This window comes from Mirounga angustirostris, unplaced genomic scaffold (assembly GCF_029215605.1).
Source record: "Mirounga angustirostris isolate CCGP_5_RB_7025 unplaced genomic scaffold, mMirAng1.0.hap1 SCAF_15, whole genome shotgun sequence".
Lineage (NCBI taxonomy): Eukaryota > Metazoa > Chordata > Mammalia > Carnivora > Phocidae > Mirounga > Mirounga angustirostris.
In genome coordinates this window covers 19,108,870-19,130,293 of record NW_026991723.1, presented here as the reverse complement: position 1 = coordinate 19,130,293, position 21,424 = coordinate 19,108,870, and the positions used below count along the sequence as shown (strand labels likewise).

General features: G+C 41.7%; 2 protein-coding genes across 2 annotated transcripts in view; one reads left to right on the top strand and one right to left on the bottom strand.

Annotated features, from left to right (window-relative positions):
• GNA14 (G protein subunit alpha 14) overlaps nucleotides 1-21,424 on the top strand; it is a 191,516-nt gene that overhangs the window by 89,534 nt on the left and 80,558 nt on the right. Inside the window, exon 2 of the mRNA XM_064578960.1 lies at nucleotides 12,396-12,580. Coding sequence (XP_064435030.1) covers nucleotides 12,396-12,580 — 185 coding nt within the window. The remainder of the gene's footprint in view (nucleotides 1-12,395; nucleotides 12,581-21,424) is intronic.
• LOC123849581 (alpha-ketoglutarate dehydrogenase component 4-like) lies at nucleotides 9,086-9,688 on the bottom strand. The gene has a single exon (XM_045882286.3). It carries the CDS (start codon nucleotides 9,644-9,646, stop codon nucleotides 9,338-9,340), a length of 309 nt encoding a protein of 102 aa, XP_045738242.1. The 5' UTR covers nucleotides 9,647-9,688; the 3' UTR covers nucleotides 9,086-9,337.

Sequence of the window (21,424 nt, the reverse complement as noted above, 5' to 3'; positions counted from 1 at the left end):
GGAACATGATACTAGGTAACTCTTAAAATATTCACTTATTGAGTATCTACTCTATGCAGGTGTTGTCCGCAGTCCTGGGGTCCAAAGGTAGAAGAGAGTTCCTGATCTAAGGGAAATCACAGACTACTGAATACATGTAAACATATAAACATCATGGTAAATGCAACAGTAGTGGGATGTAAATAGATAGTCGTAACAGGAAGAAGAGAATGAGCGTTTCTACCTGGGACTTCTGGGATTCATGGAAAAGGTGATGCTGGAGCAGCGTGAGGACGAGTTGGACATGTTAGCAGACTGTTGCAGGAGAGGAAGAAAGGCAAAAATGACATGGCCTGACTTTTAAGTGGTTGATGACCTTGCCAATATACTGCTGTGACTTAACCCTTTTGTTCTTAGACCTTTCAAACGTAAATTCACATATTTTGATCACAGTGGTGGGCTGAACACTACCGGATACCTATTTGCATATCTACTTAAGTCTGAATAAAACTAATACCATATTCTGCCAGAATGGTGAGAAGGACTAAAAGATAACAATTTTTTTAACTTTTTCATCCAACACAGTGATGGTGCATTGTACTTTTAAAACCCTGCAGTTTTGGAATTCTTGTGGTTTTTATTTTTTATTTACTCTAAGTTTTTATTGTAATTCCAATTAACATATAGTGTTATATTAGTTTCAGGTATACAGTATAGTAATTCAACACTTCCATATATCACCCTGTGCTCATCACAGCCAGTGCACTCCTGAATCCCCATCCCCTATCTAACCCATCCCCCCACCCCCACCCCTCTGGTAACCCTCAGTTTGTTCACTATAACTTAGAGTCTATTTCTTGTTTTGACTATTTCTCTTGCATTTTTTCCCCTTTGCTTGTTTGTTTTGTTTCTTAACTTCCACATATGAGTGAAATCATATGGTGTGTCTTTCTCTGACTTATTTCACTTAGCATAATACCCTGCAGCTCCATCCATGCTGTTGCAAATGGCAAGATTTTGTTCATTTTTATAGCTGAGTAATATTCCATTGTGTGCATATGTATATATGTAGTTATACATATATGTCTGTACACACACTACATCTTCTTTATCCATTCATCAATCGATGGACACTTGGGCTGCTTCCATATCTTGGCTATTGCAAATAATGCTGCTGTAGTTTTCATTCTTAACATGATCCTACATGTAACAACACTTTTGTTTAAGTAACAATTTATTTTCATTTAAATTTATTTTGGTGGTGGGAGGGGATGGAAAGAAGAGCGGATCAGGGAGTTGCTGCTATTTTAGCAAGATGCTTTAGTGTTTCGAAATTGTTACCTCGTCTCCTTGCCTACTCTTATTGGGGCTTAAGGATTTTAGGTCCATTCTCTTTTAAGAGCTTCTTTATTTTCCTTTAAGTAACTTTTGTCTTTGCTGTGTTCTTTCTCCTCTTTGTCATAAGAGCAAAATTAAACTTTGAGATGATGGTAACTTGTACAAGCACAAGTTTTCACTTGAGCTTCACTGTAGTGTTAGCCATTTGAGTGTAGTGCTAGCCCTTTTCTATGAATGGAAATTCTTCATGGAAAGACAAATACTATATGATTTCACTCATAAGTAGAATTTAAGAAACCAAACATATGAACATGGAGTAGGGGAAGAGAGGCCAACCAGAAAACAGATTGTTAACTATAGAGAACAACTGTTGCTTCCTAGTGGGGAGGTGCGTTAAATGGGTGATGGGGATTCAGGAGTGCACTTCTGATGGGCACCGGGTATTGTATAGAAGTGTTGAATCAGGGGCACATGGGTGGCTCAGTCAATTAAGCCTCCGACTCTTGATCTCAGCTCAGGTCTTGATCTCAGTGTTGTGAGTCCAAACCCTGCATTAGGCTCCACGCTGGGCATGGAGCCTACTTCAAAAAAAAAAAAAAAAAAGTGTTGGATCACTAAATTCTACACGTGAAACTAATACTACACTGTATGTTAACTAACTGGAATTGAAATAAAAACTTGAAAAAGGAAAAAAAATTTTACATATTCTATCAAAGGTTGAGAGGCCAAAGTCTTATCTGTGCCCTAGTGTTATCATTTCTTGGTGAACATTTCTGTAAGAATGGGTGGAAAATGTTACTTTTCAGGAGGAATGGTGAACAGTAGAAGATTCTAAAACCATGTATGAAAATGCTTACAATTTGTCTTTTTGGAAAGTAAACCAATGATGAGTCAGAATCATAGAGCAGATAGGGATCTCATGACCCTCCTTTCCAAGTGAAATGAGTTGTAATGAAATTGCTAATATTTTACCTGTCAGCCATAGAGTTTATTTGAATAGTTTTCCATTTTTAGGGAAAAATAATTGATGTTCAGGGCATTTTCCAGAAGAGAATTTTGTCACTAACAAGCATTTGATTCTTAAGATTCTGTATATTGTGTTACTTTTCCAGAATCTTACACAAATGAGCTATTGCCACAGAATGAACAAAATTGCGTAAATCTTTATGGAAGGGTCAGTTATAATGTTTGGTAAGTAACTAAGACCTCTGGATCATGTGACCATATACAAGAGATCAATGACATAGCAATCAGTGACAACTATTTCCTGACATAAAGCAGTTAATACTGAGGGAAACAAATTTTATCGCATTTTTAAAGAATACCACATTTAAAACAACTTAGAGAAATTTGGTTGTATAGGTAAACAACTCAATTTAGAGTAAAAATTAGCCTTGTCCCATTGCATTGAACTTTTAAATACACTATGACAATTGTGAGAAGTACATGGTTTTTGATACTTCAAATCAGAAAAACAATAATTCAAAAATTTTTTGTGATTACCATTGTTGGCGTGACTTTTTGGCTTTTCCTGGAAATAAGAACTCAGAGGTCAAGTTTGAACTTAAATACCTTCTTCATTAAAATGAGGCCAAGGATGCCCGAAAATGGCAGGAATTGCCATAGGAATTGTTCAGAACTCTGCTCTTCTTGGTGAGTCGTTAAAGATGATTTGGCAGGCTAATGTGAAATGGAAAGACTATCAAATATACATCATCTTTGAATTCCCCCCATTGTTTTAGTCTCAGATTTTTTTTTTTAATCTCAAACTGTTTACTAAACCTCCTCACTTAATTTCTCGCAGCTTCCCCTTTTTGTTTCAGAAGCCCTGTTATTCACCTCTTCTGTTGAGCGAGCAGCCATGAACACTGTCTTTGATTGCTTCCAGTCCTCTGTTCCTAGGACATTGCTGCTGCTTCTTTGGTAAAAACTAGCACCTCCTCTGTTTGAAAGCACAGAAGCTGGAGAAGGTGACATGGTTGTGATGGTGACGTGGGGGCTGGGCAGAAGCAGACAGGACTGACTTGAATAAGTGAATCTTCATGGCATTCTAAAGATGTTTTCCCTCTAGAAATTGAAAAACAGAGCTCCTATGGGGATATTTTATTTATGCATAAATTAAATTGGGACTGGGTGTAAAACCCATCAAGTAAATCAAATATGATATAAAAACTTCAGCATTCCTGTCCCAGGTAGATTATGTTAGTGGATGTTGCCCTCGAAAGAGCCCTGGGAAAGTGCTTCCCAAAGCGTTTGTGGACTGGGTGTATTAAAATCCCTGGAGTTGTGGTCAAAAATGCATATTCCCAAGTTCCTGCACGAAGTCAGAGATCAGGGTGTCAGCAGGGTCTGGTTCTGGTGAGCACTCAGTTCAAGGTTTCAGACTTCTCCTTATGTCCTCACATGGTGGAAGGAGTGAGGGAGCTCCCTGGGGCCTCTTTTATTAAGGCATGAATCCCATTCACGAGGGCTCTATCCTCATGACCTAATCACCTCCCAGAGGCCCTTTCAATACCATCACCATGGGCATTAGGTTTTCAACAGATGAATTTTGGTGGAACACAAACATTCATTCCGATGTCACAGTGAGAAATCATTTGGAATTTCCCCCAACTTAGCCAGATTCTGTCCGCCATCGGTATCGAGAGCAGCAAGCACCAGGACTCTAGCACTCACAGGTGCAGGAACTCCTGCTATGTGGGCTGGCGGCTGCCCAAGGTCAGCTGTGAGTTCGGGGCCAGAGTGCCCCAAGTTGAGACACTCTCCCTGGGCAGCCCTCCTTGCTGCTGAGAAGTGCTCCTGCTTAAAGATTTGACAAAAAGAATTTTTTAACTCATTAATCCCACTATCAGAAAACCCTGCTATGGAACCCAAGCCTCCCTGCCTGGCTGGCACTGGGTCTCACGTGTCCTCATCAGAAAGGGCAACCTGCAGGGTGTCTGCTCCTGTGTGGGGGTGTTTTGTCTACTCAACACACCCCATCCAGGTCCTGAATCTTCTCTTGGCCAGACAAACCTACTTCCTATTGCTTTTCAAAATCATGATCATCCTGGTTGTCTTAGTCAACAGATAACCATTCCCAAATATGGATTCCTTAGGTTCCTCCTGCGTGCTGTGTTTTAGGCTCCAGAGATAGCAGAGAAATAAAGCCCTATAGAACCAGCCTGCAGGACACATCCGTAGGTCCACACCCTCGTCTGCCTGTAGGTCTCAGATCATTGATACCAACATCCAGAATTGTGTCCCCGTTTATGTTTTGACTTACATTTTGTTCTGTTTTTGTCTTCTGTAAAGCTGAGCTAAAAGACAATGGCTTCTCACAGATGGTTTCAGAAAACATCCCAGAATATTGGAGACGGCTCTGCCCCTCTGAGCAGCTTTATCAGCTCCTTGCTTTGGCCCTTGGGGAGGCTGTCTTTACAAAAGATTGTAGGTGAACTTTAGAACAATTGGCTTACTGTTCAAATGTCCTTGGTCTTCACTTGCAAAGGATTTATTTTGCTTTGGCCTCTGTTCCCTCTTGGCTCCTAAAAAGTAACTGTTTTTTTTCCCCATGAGCTGTTCTGTGTATTTAAAATTAAGCTGGAAGTTGAATCTCACATTGCTTTCTCAAATCTCAGAAAGAGTTTAGAATTTTAGTGCTAAGACATTTTGTTGGCCCCTTTTCAGTAACATGAGTTTTAACCCTCAGTTTTTTTTTGTTTTTTGGTTTTTTTCGTACTTGGATGAGGTTCATGGGTAGAATTCCAGAGGTCCCTAGAGAAAAAAGAAGGGGAGATTCCTTTAAGTAAAACGGCAAATTTCACAGAAAGAGGATAGTGATTTGTATGTATTATTTACCAAAATGTGATACCTGGATCACTGATAGACAGGATGTTTTCATTTGGAATATTGCTGAAGTCTTACATTGTTACAACACATGGCAAATGGTACTCGTTTTTCACTTATAACGTTCGTGTTTCCTTTCCTAACAACCTGAGTAAAAATTTTTTCTAAATAATAAAAATTCATATAGGTGGTATATGAACATGGGAAAAAAAATCACAAGATGGGTATTCAGATGATGGAGTTTTGAGAGACAGTGATTAAGGAAATGCCAGTGGCAGGAGCCTCGTAGGATAGCCTGCAGCCCCGCAAGGTGAAAGGTGCACGTGCCTCAGCCACAGAAAGAAAAAGCCTGTAGGGGTGAGTTTTAACTTGAAATAGAACGCAAATTATATGAAACAGAACACATATGGCGTATGCCAAGCATGCTAAAGTAGCAAGCTATGTGTGTTCAGTTTAACCACTTATTGAGTGGCTATTCTGGGAAAGGAAATAGCTCCTATTTAAGGGGCTGGGGAGAGGCAGAGAGCCCAGGCAGAGCTTAACAGGGAGAGACTCAGGGGAGTATGTGAGCCTTACTTGAGATGCAGTTTGAGCCAGAGAGCGAGGGGGCAGAGAACTGGTCCTGGAGCCTCTGGGGGGAATCTGTTACCAGCCAAGTGCCTTACCAAGACGCTACCCGCTGATTTCATTACAGAGGCTAGTTGTAGTAGGATGACAGAGAGCAAGAACCTCAAACTTAATGAACGTTTAAAAGTACTTATAACCATTGTTGGGTTTTTTTTTTTTCCTCCAAATACTCAAACGTTGAAGTAAAAACTAAATGGGGGAAAAGAGCCAATTCCTTTATTAATATTTGGAACAGAATCTGGAGATGGATTTAATTTTATTCCTTTGCCTGTCTGGTGTTTTAACAGCGTTGGGTCCAGTAGTGGAAGTCCTTCCAGTCTATGGTCCCTTCTGGGTCCCCCCCACCTCTGCCCCTCCTCCACCCTCCCTTGTCACCTCCGCCCTCAGATAGAATCCCTTGGTAACCTGACACCAAAGTTCACCTTCCCACCAAAGGCATTCCCCCTCCCTGTGACCTAAAAAGCTGCTCCCGGAGTGAGGGCTCAGGTTGTCTTCATTATCTGCTGTAGCATGGTGATTTGGGTGGGGAACCCAAGAGAAAGTCCTCACAAAGAGACAAGAGACAAAGCAGAATAGCCCATGCTACTGACGTGATTAGGTGGGAGGTAAAAGCTAAGTCACCTAATCCTCCAGTCACCAATCATTTTCATTCTAAAACTCCTATCCTTTAGATCTTTTACTTGCACAGAACAAACAGTTGTACTCAGTATGAGTGTTGAGTTTCTGCTGAGAACAAATGCGGAAAGTCAGCTCAGATCCTTAGCTTGAGTTTCTTGGTTCCTCTGGTTGGTCCCAGTCACAGCGGTCATGGCAGAGAGAGCCCCACCTTTCCCCTCTGTTGCCCCCACCCGCTGCTGGAAACATCTCACTTAGAGCAGAGCTCTGAAGGATTCGAGATAAAGTCCCAGTGTTGCAGTGTCAGGACCAGGCAAAGACTGCGCTTAAAACGATAAGAGGGTGGGACTTGACCATTTATTTGGGGAAACGCTCAGTGCAAAACTAGCACAAGGTGTTATCATGGGAAAGGCACATACCAACACAGACCTGAATTTCGACCCAAGACCCAGCACTTCCAAGCTGAGCGACCTTGGGCAAAGATTAAATAAACTATGTAATCTCTCTCGTTTTCAGTTTCCCTTTTGGACAAAGAAGGTTCTAACTGGGATATCCATGTTGCAGCTTATGTGAGAGGCAGTGGACCTCCCACCTTGAGACTCTGTTCTCTGGACCTCAGCCCCCCAGTGGAGCATATCTTTCAATCTCTCTTTTGCCTTTAACCTGGCCTTTTTTCCTCCATGTTTGGTTTCTTATTCTTCAAATAACCGCAATATAAACCGAAGAATATTTAAAAATACTGGTGTTTATCAAATAAGCTTTTATCTTTTTTTTATTAATATTTAAAATCATTTTTAACATTTTCTTTTGGAAATGCTCCCTGTCCAAAAGGAAAAGTCAATGACTTTTAAAAACTGTTACTATGTTTGAGGCTGGTGGTGGGGTTGGCTTTAATCTCTTGTAGGTGAATGGCCTTTATAACTAAAAAGGTTCTCTACCTTGGTAGAAATTTGGGCTGAGTCCTGAGTAATTTTTCTGGTCGCAGGGCCAAAATCACAGCTTGCCTCGAGATAGTCACATAATCTCTCCTTTCACATCAGCTTCACGGTGTATAAAATGCAGAAGGATTAGTATTTGCTTGGGGTAAGGTAGCCCTGGACCATGGGTCAAAGCTTGCTGGCGTGGAACGGAAGAATGCATGGCAGCATCTTAGACAAAAGGAGATTCAGGGACCCCAGGATCCTGTAAGAGCAGAGATCTAATGTAATCTGGGACTTGGGACCAAGTTCAGGCAGTATACGGTTCCCACAGGTCCTCACTTTATTGTATGGGATTTGGAGAGCTGAGAGTCATCATGAAATGGTGGCTTCAGGGGCACCTGATGTCATTGCAATCCTTTAGACAATTCATATCTTATTTTTATGTGATTGACCAGGGTATAAGGCCTATAAAAGAAACCTGTGGCTTCTCACATTTGTTCCATTCATACCTGCATTTTGCCATTCTTTGACAGCCAACTCTGTAGCAGACAATATTCATGGTACCCAAATGTGTGACTTTCAAGCTTTTACCCTTACTGGGCTAAGTAGTGAAAGATCTGCAAACAAGCAATGACGAGATGGGACTGGGGTGTCCCAGGTGCTTAGAGAGCTCCAGGGGGGCTGGCCTGACTGTTGAGGGGATGGAGGGGGAAAAAATTCCTTCAGGGAAGGTGATATCTTTGGGAAACCTGAAGGCTGGGGCATCGGCAGCCCGGCTTCCAGCCCCAGCTCTGCATTGGCACCAACCTTACCTTGTTTGCTGACTCACAGCGGGCGAGTGGCATCTCTGACATCGGAAGGCAGCACCCACCCTTCCTACCTCCGGAGGTGAAGTGAGGTGGCAGTGAGGCTATTTGTGAGTACACACACCTGTCCGAAAGTTCTTCCTGAGCCTGGCAGCTTGTGTTTGCAAGATGGTGGCTCTGCTAGGGCTTGAACCCAAACCCTATGAGGTTTGGGTTCAGTGTGTGGCTGTGAACCTCACATTTGTCTTTGCTAGACCGGTATAGCTGAGCCCTCCTGGTCATGACCTTGACTTTTTTCCCTGACAAGAGTCTCTCATTAGTCTCATTGAATAAAGCCCTGTCTTTCTCTTGCTAATGGTATGGTTTTGCAGAGACTACTTAACTAATCTGAGCCCCGGGTTTCTTTTTCTTTTCTTTTTAGTTTCAGAGGTAGAATTTATTTTATTTTATTTTTTTTTAAGATTTTATTTATTTATTCATGAGAGATAGAGAGAGAGAGGCAGAGGCAGAGGGAGAAGCAGGCTCCCCGTGGAGCGGGGAGCCCGATGCAGGACTCAATCCCAGGACCCCAGGATCATGACCTGAGCTGAAGGCAGACACTTAACCGACTGAGCCACCCAGGCGTCCCTCAGAGGTAGAATTTAGTGATTCATCAGTTGCATATAACACCCAGAGCTCAATACAATAAGTGCCCTCCTTAATGCCCATCACCCAGTTACCCCATCCCCCCCCCCACCGACCTTCCCTCCAGCAACTCTGTTTGTTCCCTAGAGTTCAGCATCTCTTACAGCTTGCCTCCCTCTCTGATTTCATCTTATTTTATTTTTTCTTCCCCTCTCCTGTGTTCATCTGTTTTATTCCTTAAATTCCACACGTGACTGAAATCATGTGGTATTTGTCTTTCTCTGACTTATTCCGCTTAGCATAATGCCCTCTAGTTCCGTTCTCATCATTGCATATGGCAAAATGTCATTCTTTTTTTTTTTTTTTAAATGTATACTTTAATAAGCATATAAACAATTAGGTAAGCTTGTGGAGAAGCTGACCAAGACACATATATTAGGAGATACAATTGTCCATCTAAATTTTCTAGATTTCTTTTTTTTTTGCAGAGTATTTATTCAAGTTGTTTACTATATAATTTCTCGTGTGCCATTTTGGAAGTCCTTTATTGTAAAGACTAGTCTTTTGTCTGATGACAAACAGCAGCCACACTGTCAGTGATTATTCTGGACCTCCATGTTGGATAAATTGAATTTCTTCTTGAGATACAAGTTTCCTTCTGTATTTCTGAGGTAATGTTTTTATTTCTGCAGTGTCTGGTGGGCCCTGATGCACCAGCAAATCTGGGGATTTACTTCCCTTAGAATGCTGTGAAATTGAAGAAGAGTGAGACGGTAGTCCTGCTGATCTCAAAACTTCTGATACGTTAGGTTTAGGATTGTCTCTTCTGTCAGGGAACCTTATTAATGGAGTATGTGGCTTGACTACCTGGACGACCCTGCTGGCAGACGCCATCTTACTGCCCATCATGACCCCAGGATGGGGCAGCAGCTTCCGGTGCGCTCGCTAGGCACAGAAAATCAAAATGTCGTTCTTTTTGATGGCTGCGTAATATTCCTGTGTGTGTGTGTGTGTGTGTGTGTGTGTGTGTGTGTGTACATATACCACATCTTCTTTATCCATTCATCTGCTGATGGACATCTGGTGAGCCCCAGGGTTTTTATCTGTAAAACAGAGGGAACGGTACAAATCTCGTAGGGTGGTTGCAAGATAGGAGATAGTTTGTATAGAAGAGCTGACACACAGTGACTACTTGAATAGTTGCCAATACTGCGAAGGAGGAATAGCCCAGGAAAGGTCACAGAGAATCGGGATAAGCCTCCTGCTTGCCCACTTTTTGTGGTGGTTCCTGCTGTGGTTGAAGTCATGCAGCTCACATAGCTCGTGGGGTGGTTGGGAGAGGATAACCTACCCTGTTGCCCATACCTGTAGTGTCCAGGTAGTTGAGGTTGGGGACACTCTTAATTGCTATCATGTATTCAAAAAATACTGCTGTACTACTCGGGTCTTTAAGAGGAAGGAAATCTGTCACATGCAGCATCTTGAGTGAACCTTGAGGACATTATGCTAAGTGAAGTAAGCCAGCCACAAAAAGACAAATACTGTGTGATTCTGCTTTTATGAGGTATCTAGAGTAGTCACATTCATAGAGACAGAAAGGAGAATGGTGGTCCCCTGGAGTTGGAGCAGGGAGTCGGGGAGTTGTTTAACGCGTGTGCAGGAGGAAGAGTTCTGGAGATTATGCAACAATGTGAATATACTTAACGCCTAAGATCTGAACACTTAAAAATGAGGAAGATGCTAAATTGTATGTCTATTTTACCACAATTTAAAGTAACTTAAATGGTTATTAAGCATGTGCCAAGTGTCAGACATTATCCTGGCACAAGGGGAGACAAAGTGAGTAAAAACAAACATGGCCCCCATCTCTTGTTATGGAGCTTAGGGGCTAGTAGGGGAGACACATGTCAAATGGAGAATGACTTTAATAGGCAAAAGTGCAACCAGAACATGTTGCTACAATTGGTACCGTGAGAACTTCCAGTCGGGGAACCTGACTTCATTAGGGAGGCCATGAGCCAAGGCGAGCAGGACAAAGGAAGAACATTCCAGGAATATGCAGAGCATGAGCAAAGACAGTGAGAAGGGAGGATCTGCAAGAAGGCCAGTGTGCCAGAAAGTAGAGGGTGGAAGGAAGCCTATGTGAGAGGAGGCTGGTGAAGACCAAGGGGCCAGACCACACAGCCATGATGGCCGTAGTGAGGTTTGTCTTTCTTCCTGAGAAGACTGGGAAGTTAGCTGTTGAGGGTTTGAGTGAGGTTGGGGAGATAGACAGAAAAGCAGGTTTGTGTTTTGAAAAGGTCAATCTATAGGAACATTTTTTTCTTGCAAGGAAAAATCTTATCAAATGCTAACAGGTGTATCTCAATTAAGATCTTCATGTAATTTGTGTTCTTTTGACAGAAATACTGAGACAATTTTTTTTTGCACTAGATTTGTTAAAATATAATTTGAATACTGTATAACTCACCCATTCAAAGTTAGAATTTATCTTGAATCATTTTAGTTCTGAGATAGTTTCTCATTAATTTCAATCTGAAGAAATTTTACCCTGCTGGGGGCACATCAACCTGAATTGTTACAGAATTCTTAAAGCAATACAGAGATTTGAAAATGGACCACAAGTATAACATGACTTGTGGTTGTGAGTTTGGAGGAGGAGGAGCAAGAATACAAACATGGTAATGGGATCTCATACAATAAATTATCCTTTTTTACTGAGCTCTAATTGGCATGTAACATTATATTAGTTTTAGGTACAGTAAATTATCACAGGGAATGTTAGAAAATATTTTAATTGCATCATAGAAATCTTTCACTTACACTATAACTGTCATTGTCCTTTGAAGCAATATCTCAGTCTGATAGTAACGTGAAGTCCTGGCATATTTCACTTCTTACACCTGGACATCTCTACTGATTTCAGGGCAGTAGGAATGGTTTGATACTGTGAACTGTTCCTCAGCTGCCATGTGCAGGGTCTGTGAGTTTGGAGGAGCTCCTGAACTACAAATTGGAACGGGAGGAGGAGCAAGAATACAGACAGTGGGCACAACTGGGGGTGGTGATTGATTGTGCAAGGATCACTTGTATTCGTGTGTCCAAAAGGCGGGAATTGACAGGTGAATCAGACTTTTATCCTCCTGCTCAAATGCTCTCTGAGTTCTGAGGCAGCCCCCCATCACTGTCACTGCTGTATTGTCAGTGATGAAACCCTCAAATGTTCGGGGCTTTCAGACCGTTGCCAATTGTCGAAGGAACTTAGGACAAGGGGTGTGGGGGAGCAGTTCCCTGGGGCCAAAACAGTGTTAGTTACAAGAGCTGATGGTTAGAATTACTCCAAGGGACAGAGACACTTGTGTACCGCTAATAAATTGTGTGTGTGTGTGTGTGTGTGTGTGTGTGTGTGAGGGAGAGAGAGAGAGATAGATCAGGCCTTCCAAAGCACAAGGTACAAGATAGGGATCCCTCTGCCTGGGGTCTAGGATACCACTACTGGCAGGCCCTTTCCAAGTTCAAGTTCACCCCATCAACCTAGTCTTCGTAATACAGACCAACAATGCCAGGAGGTGTTGCCCAGTGTGCTCCTTTCTTTCTTGCCCAATGTGCTCCTTTCAAAGAGCACTGACTGTGTTTTCCCCTTACGTTGTCTTACCAGGAACTGGTGAAAGTGGCAAAAGCACCTTTATCAAGCAAATGAGAATCATCCATGGGTCTGGTTACAGCGATGAAGATAGAAAGGGGTTCACGAAGCTGGTTTACCAAAACATATTCACCGCCATGCAAGCCATGATCAGAGCCATGGACACTCTGAGGATACAGTACGTGTGTGAGCAGAATAAGGTAAAGCGCCGCAGGGGCATTGACCCTACTTGTGGATGCATGCTTTCCTTCTCTAGATAGCATATGGCTTTGGACAGAAAGATTGACGGAGTGCTTTGGTCAGAAGCCAAAGAAGCTCTGGAGCTCAAACTCCAAAGAATGTAATGAACTTTAGCTCTGTACAGTATTGTGGTGGTCCCCAGTGATTCAGAAATGCAGGCATTTAGATTGATTTGTTCGGGTGCTGAGAAAAGGAAGACACATACGTTTACTCGTACAGCTAAGATGCCCCATTAATTTCTCCACTGGCACAGTAGAAATCTTGGGCTTTTCCAGAATGCCCAATCTTAGGAAATAGTGTCATGAATGCCCTGCAGACCACTCAGAGCTATCGGTGGGTTTTCTTTCTTTATTTTTGGAGCTAAGTGATGGTTTAGGAGCGTGATGCTTATGTCCCAACTAGCATTAGGCTCTCATAAAGTACTAGTATCAAGCTGGTATTTGTTTTGGTATCACCACTGGTTATTTAAAATACAGTTATGTTTCAGGGGTACCTGGGTGGCTCAGTCGGTTAAGTGCCTGCCTTTGGTTCAGGTCATGATCCTGGGGTCCTGGGATCGAGTCCCGCATTGGGCTCCCTGCTCAGTGGGGAGTCTGTTTGTCCCTCTCCCTTGGCCCCACCCCCCACCTTGTGCTCTCTCTCTCACTCAAGTAAATAAATAAAATCTTAAAAAAAATACAATTATATTTCAAAACAGGAAAATAATGAAACAAGAATGTGGGAGGAGGAGGCAAATAACAATTGTATATGGTATACTGGAAGGCAAATCCACTGGAAAATTCTGAGTTCATTAAGAATCTAGATCAAAAATAGTTTATTTAAAATAATTGATACCAAGATACAACAGGACATCATGATAAAGAAGAATACTCTGTCTCAGATGAATCTCTTGTGGGTCTACTAAAAAGAATTTAGCTGCTAAAGTGCCAGCATTGCTTTAGTGCGGCCCCCAAGGACAACTTTATCATGAACTTGTAGCAACTGTATTCATGTATATTTTATATATGGTCTACAAAGAGTTTCAAAGCAGTCAATCTAAGTTTTTTATTATTCAGTGACTGAATTGCATAGGAACATAGGATGCACCCAATTTTTGACTTACCTTTATATTGTGTTTGCAACCTCATGTCTTTACCACCATTTTCTTACACTTTTGAAGAAATGGAGGAATGTATCTTGTTTCAACCTTCAAAAATGTTGTGCTGAAAAATGTGTGTATGTGGGGTTTGGTTGGAGAATTAGCCTTTAGAATATCTGGTGCCAAGCAATGTAAGAGGTGCATACTGAGCCATTGGGAGTTTCTAGAAGTGACTGATGGTTCTGTGATACATTGTTTGGATACATGTATTGTATTTGATTGAAAGTGTACAATTCTGGGGCACCTGGGTGGCTCAGTTGGTTGAGCGGCCCACTCTTGGTTTCTGCTCAGGTCATGATCTCAGGGTCTTGAGATGGATCCCTGTGTTGGGCTCAGTGCTCAGTGGAGAATCTGCTTGAGATTCTCTCCTTTTTCCTCTCCTTCTGCCCCTCCCCCTGCTCATGCTCTCTCTCTCTCTCTCTCACTCAGATAAATCTTTTTTTTTAAGATTTGATTGATTGATTGATTGATTTGTCAGGCAGAGAGCACAAGCAGGGAGAGCGGCAGGCAGGGCAGGCAAAAGGAGAAGCAAGCTCCCCATTGAGCAGCGAGCCCAATTCAGGACTCAATCCCAGGACCCTGGGATCATGACCTGAGCTGAAGGCAGATGCTTAACCGACTGAGCCACCCAGGTGTCCCAACTCTCAGATAAATCTTTAAAAAAGTGTGTAATTCTTTTTTAATCACTTATGCAGTTGACCCTTGAACAACACGGGTTTGAACTGTGTAGGTCCACTTACATGCAGATTTTTTCAATAAATACAGTACTGTAAATGTATTTTCCTTATAATTTTCTTAACATTTTCTTTAGCTTCTTTATTGTAAGACTACAGTATATAACAGATGTTCAAAATATGGGTTAATCGACTGTTATTGGTAAGGCTTCTGGTCAACAGCAGGCTATGTAGTTAAGTTTTTGGGGAGTCAAAAATTGTATGCAGATTTTTGACTGTGCAGGGTAGGTGCCCCAACTCTTGCATTGTTCAAGGGTCCACTGTACAAAGTATTTTAAAAATTAGGCCATCTGTGGAAATTTCAGGTTATTTCAGAAAAGAGGTATGTCAGGAACATCCTTGCAGAGATTTTAGTTAATCTATTTTCCTGTGTTGTAAAATGCATTTTGTTTCCCATTCATGGAGGGGTGATGGGAGAAAGCCTGGAATTTAGGGGATGGGCTTGTAAACAGATCCACTGGGAAGAAAAAGCTTAAATGTTAGTCAGTTCTGCTTACCTTGGCAACATGTGTTTGTAAAACCCAATTAGATCGAATCATTAGGGACTCTGGGTTTCTGTTTCATTTTGTTTTCCACCAAGGTCTTCTAGAGGTACTCTGAGTTTATGTTTTAAACAAGAACTTCTTTATGGGGTTTGGCGCTCCACGACTTCCTCCTTTTCTCTTGGTCTTGATTCTTCTTCAAAGGCCACTCCTCTTGACCACTAATCTGCGTTAGTTTCCTAGGGTTGCTGTAATAAAGTACCTTAAACAGGGTGACTTAAAATGGAAACACATTCTTTCATGGTTCTGGAGGCTGGAGCCTGAAGTCAAGGTTGATTGGTTCCACCTGGAGGCTCTGAGGAAGCCTATGTTTCATGCTTCTCTCCTAGTTTCTGGTGGTGCTAGATATCCTTGGAACCCTTTGGCTTGTAAACATGTCACTCCAGTCCCTGCCTGTTGTCACATAGAGTTCTCTCCTGTGTGACTCTGTTCTCATGGCATTCCCCTCTTTGTGTCCAAATTTCCCTCTTCTTATAAGGAGACCAATCATTGGATTAGAGCCCACCCTCATCCCAAGGATGACCTCATCAGAACTTGATTATACCTACAAAGGTTTCTAAATAAAGTTACTATTTCTTTGTTTTACAGTCCGAGCAATCCTTTCCTTGCTTATTACTATTTCTAAATAAAGTTACTTTCTGAGGTATGGGGCTGGCATGAATTTTAGGGGGACATTATTCAACCCAGTACAGTCTGCCCTTTGCCCCCCCATTCATGTTAATTCCACATGCAAAATATATTTGTCCCATTCCAGCATGAACTCTAAGTCTCAAATCTAACTGAAATCTCAACTCAGAAGTTTCCAAATCTCATCATTTAAATCATCTAAATCAGGTGAGATTCTGGATATGGTCTCTGCTGGCATCAGATTCCTCTCCTGTCGCCTCCTCATTTGCTGTTATCTGGCTCCCTTCTCAATGCCTTCTTTCTTTCTATTCCAAGTACCTACATTTATGCTTTGTGAACTTCCTCTTATCCCTCAAAAAAATGCTTGGGATGGACCACAGGCTTACAGAGAGGCACAAAGTTGAGTAGAAAGAACACTGGATTGGCTCTCAAAAATCTGGACTCTGTTCGTGGCTCCCCTGTGGGTCTTGGACAAGAGTCAGCAATCTTTTTCTGTAAAGGGCCAGAGAATAAATATTTCTGGCTTTCAGGGCCATATAGTCTCTTTTCTGCTCTGCTGTCATAGTGCAAAATCACCCATAAGAGAGGTGCCAACGAGTGAGTGGGCTCACTTGGAAACTCTATTTGCAAAATGTAAATACTATTTACATTATGAGCCATACAAAAACAGGCCACGAGTGGATTTTATCTGTAGACCGTGGCTGCGCACCCTAGTCCTCGGGGAGGCCATGTAACCTACCTGGTCTTACATTGTCCCAAATGTTAAATGCAGACAACACATGCTCTATCTATTTCCTAAGCCAACATGAGCAAAAGGAAGTGCTCTGCAAATGGAATGGCACTCCAGAAATACAAGATTATTACTGGGGCAAATTCAAAAACCAAAAATGGACTTATTGTTTCTAATATTACTTGCTTAGGTCTTTGTTGTCCATTCCTTCTTTGTTGTTTGCCGAATAATTTTTTCTGTGAAAAATGAATTTTTCCTTTCCCGATTCCAAAGGTGAAACTGTAACAAAGTACCATGCTCAGATCATAAGATAATAAAATGATTAGTGTTCATGTATTAAATCATGAGTTTAGGAAGCATGGTACATGTGTTCTTTACCAAGTATTGCATCACTTGCAACAAATGATTAGGAGGGAGAGGAATAGAACCTTAAGGAGCTTTTTGTTTTACAGTCTGAGCAATCCTTTCCTTGCTTATTACTATTTAATTCCATTATCTTGTTTTTTCAGAGGTGGGAACACTTTCTTTAAAGTATGTAGGAAAGAATTAAGTGATTAGGGAATATTTATTTATTTAAAGTAGGCTCCACACCCAATGTGGGCTTGAACTTAGGACCCTGAGATCAAGAGTTGGACGCTCTATGGACTGAGCCACCCAGATGCCCCTAGAGGGTCTTATTTTATTTAAGATTTTATTTATTTATTCATGAGAGACAGAGAGAGAGAGGCAGAGGGAGAACCAGGCTCCCCAAGGGGCAGGGAGCCCGATGGGGGACTCGATCCCAGGACCCTGGGATCATGACCTGAGCCGAAGGCAGACGCTTAACCATCTGAGCCACTGAGGCACCCCAGAGGGTCTTATTTTAAATGTTAGCCATTTAATTGCTCAGCTAGGTTGTTAAAAATCTTTGCCTATTACTCGATAGGCTGCTTATGAAAGGAATTTTATCAGAAATTCAGTTCAGCGTTTGGTTTTTAACCAACATGTTTTTTTTGTTTTTTTTTCAATTAAGATATATAGCCTGGAAGATTATTTTCTTATACTTTGACTTTTTTTTTTTTTTTAAGAAATGATTCATATGTGTTTGCTCACTGTGTTGATAAGCCTTAATTTTCATGAATGTCTCTCAAGAGTGTCGTATGAGCACATAGTAGAATTTATGACTTTTTGAATAAATATTACAAAAGTAATCAGTGGCAGGGCTCCTAAATTGGAGTCCGTATATAACTCATGTTTACTAGTGATGATTTCACTGAAGCCTGAGAGCTTCATATTTTTTGCTGTTTGTAGTGTGTCCAGCTTGGGAAATTCTCATTCTAGGCCTGTCCTGCAGTAAAGGAAATACTTTCTATCCTTCTAAAGGTTCTGCAGAATCTGTGTGGATGATGGAGACTGAGCATTTCCCAAGGGCAAAGGACAGCTCTGCCTGACTTCTCAAAAGCCTTTTCGTTCTTTAGTCAATGATCCCTGGAAAAAGGAGTAAGGTCTACGGGCTCTTAGGCGGCTGACTCCAGCTTCTTCCCTGCCTTCCTACTTAGGAGAGCTCTTCACTACACTGGGGTCCCCTCCTATTTGCATGTAATTATGCACAACTAATTGCAAGGGCTCATCACAAAAACGACATTTTTAAAAAGGAGAGTTAATCATTAAGCAATAAGAGGACGATTTTGCCTGCCATTCCACGCCAAGTGCCTAATTTATGATTCAGTGTTTCTAAATGTGTGAGGTCTGAAATTCCCTTCAAAAAAGCATCTTAGTCTTCCATTGGTTGCTTTTGCTGAATTCCAAGGCACAGTTGAGAGGATGGGCTTGGGCCATCCTGCCAACCACAGCTGAATTGTAGGGTTGGGGGTTGGGGGGTGTGGAATTGACTCACAGGACTTCTGCTGGTTCTGATGGAAGTTCTGCAGGTAACAGGTACGCCTTTATCACTGGTTCAGTGTCTTGAGTTTTGGCACCCACGTCGCTGTCTCCTGACTGCTGGGTTTATCAGGCCAAAGGACGTTGGAAATAGTCCTCAGTCTTGGCTGCACTTTGGAATCACCTGGGGAGATTTGCTGCTGTCATCCAGGTACCACCTGCAGAGAGTCAAAGCTAAGTATTCTTGGAATGTGGCCTGACCTTTTATTTTTTTTTAATTTTTAATTTTTTAATTTAATTGTATTATGTTAGTCGCCGTACAATACATCATTAGTTTTTGATGAGCTTTGAGATTGACTTTTAGAAGCTTCCCCAGTGCTTCTGATTAGGCACCCACGGTTGAGAACCAACTTAACATTATTTGGAAGTGTTCAAGCTGGGTTCTGCTTTCCTATCAATCTTTCCATAATGGGGAGGGAGACTTCCGGTAATGTTTTCCATGGAATGACCTGCTTAATCTCCACCAGAGGGTGAATTGAATGGCTGGCATTGGGGATGTTTGTTTTGTCCAGCTCAGTCGGCTGCCTTGATGAGTTTTGGGATGGTAGCATCTCCAGGTGACCTATATGATTTCAGGGCAGACTCTCTGTCTCCTTTGGGTTTTACAGGGGCCTAGCACAGCCAGTCTCAGGCCAAGAGCTTCCAGAGATTGGGTCGGGGGTCAGGGAAGAAGAAGGGGCTATATCTTAATCTCTGGAAGTCATGGCACTGGTGCTTTCTCATCCTCCTTTTCCTACTATTGTTTATGCAGAAATGATCATTTCTTTTTTGGTCAGTAAAGAATCAGGGATGCAGGTCAGGTTGATAATCTGCTCAAGGTATAGATGATGTTTGAAGTAAAAATACCTTACATGTTGTAAGTGGAAATTCTACACTAGGAAATGAAGTAGTTAAATATTTTTACTCATCTTTAATAGATACTTTATTTATTGAGATGGTAATTCTCTAGGTATACAGCTTAAACATCAAATATCCAACTTCACATTAAAGAAGTCTAGTATTTATGGGGCAGGATCAGGGTCATTACTTTTTTTTAACGCCAAAAGGAGGTTTGATAATGCTTCATATCTGTATGTATAGAACAACTCCACCTTAACATCATCCTCAGAAAGCAAGGGCCTGAAGTTTCAGATCGGTCTATTAAAGACTCCTGTGAGGAAATCAGGCACTGTTAAGTGAAAATGGTCAACTTCTGCCACTTTTTTATAGACGAGTTTCTCAGAGCTTGAAGTATTTTAAGACCCTCTTATTTTCTAATTTTTAAAACATCTGTTTAAATATATTTTTCAGTCCCACTTCCTCATCCAGTTTGAAAAGTCAGCTTCTGCATAAGCTTCTGGGAACAGGGAGGCCAATGTTCAGACTTTGGCTGTAGCCCAGGGTTGCTGGTTCTCTGGCAAATGTTAAATTCAGTCTCTTTCTTTCTGTGTCCCATTGGATATTAAAAATCGCATGGTACATTTTTCTCCTTACTAAGAACTTGGAGTTCTAGCTAGTGTCATAACAACAACAAGAAATTCTCCACCAAAATCCTGGGCTGGAGTTTTTCCATTTATGCCAATAGTTCTCTGATTAAGCAGTGTTGACTTTACTGTGAAAATTGCTGTAATCAGAGCTTGAAATGTAAGAGTTTGGAAAACAGGAAAGCATAAGATGGAGAAAGAACTGGGTTTCTCCTTTATCTCCTTTATCACCATCACAGGTAAAACTAACCCCACTATCCCTTTAGCCTGGCTTGGAAGTTGAGGAAGGTTTGGGGCCAATGAGATTGATTTGGCCATTGAGATACTCATTTCTTCCCTTACCTCAAGGCTAAGTATGAACTTAGCACATCCAAAGAAATGCTTTAAAAAACCTGGTGAAAAGGGGAAATCTCACAAAGTTACAAACAATCCAGAAACCAAACCGGAAACCAGACCATCAGTCTCGTCGAACCTCTATTCATCCACCCAACATGTGTGAAATATTTGCCTTGAGTCTTTTGAATTGCATCCAACTTTGTTGTTATCCTAAAATATAAAGGTGAACATGTGATGTTCAAACACCATCATGATTCAAACTCTGTAATAAAAGCTAGAATGATCCTCAGTGTTAGATCTTCCTTGTTAGATCTAAAGTCCTTCACAACTGTTCCTCTTGGCAGAGCTGCATCCTCATTTTCTGTTGGTAGAGAGGTGACAGGTGTGATGACTCTGAACTCTTCTCACACCTGCCTTCTCTGAACAGCCAGTTACTTCACTGATGAAGCAATGCCGTATACACGTGACAAAACATCCCTGGGTTTTTATTGGAATCCTGCCAATGGAGTCACATGTTCTGTTATTTTTGTTTTTTTATACTTTTTTTCCTTTTCTTTCTTTTTTTTTTTTTTAAGATTTTATTTATTTATTTGACAGAGAGAGACACAGCGAGAGAAGGAACACAAGCAGGGGGGAGTGGGAGAGGGAGAAGCAGGCTTCCCGCAGAGCAGGGACCCGATGCGGGGCTCCATCCCAGGACCCTGGGCCGAAGGCAGAAACTTAACGACTGAGCCACCCAGGCGCCCCTATTTTTGAATTTAGACATAGATTTTCTTATTAACTGGTTAATAAGCTCTGCAATATTATCCCAGGCAAAACATTCTAGAGAGTATCCTGTCTGTATTAAAAGCTTTTATTGAGGGTGGGGGGAACTCAAATGGGATACAGTAATGACTCCAACAGAAATAAATTATTATTATTTTTAAAGATTTTATTTATTTGACAGAGACAGTGAGAGAGGGAACACAAGCAGGGGGAGTGGGAGAGGGAAAAGCAGGCTTCCCACTGAGCAGAGAGCCGGATGCGGGGCTCGATCCCAGGACCTTGGGACCATGACCTGAACTGAAGGCAGGCGCTTAACGACTGAGCCACCCAGGCGCCCCAGAAATAAATTATTGAAAGGTTGTGTGTGTTTGCATGAGTGCATGCAGGTGCATAGGTGTGTTTACAAACAAACATACCTTTAGAGTAAAACCCATGTTTGTTAGAAGCCAGAACAGTTGGCTTTTTTTTTTTTTTTCCATTGACACTTCCTTTTGGATATTTCCAGGGAGCTTTGAGACATTGCATGTCATGTACTTCCTCTTGATTTCT

Coding starts and splice junctions, on each gene's coding strand:
- LOC123849581 (XM_045882286.3), bottom strand. CDS start 9,646: ATGATGGGCAGTAAGATGGCGTCTGCCAGCAGGGTCGTCCAGGTAGTC.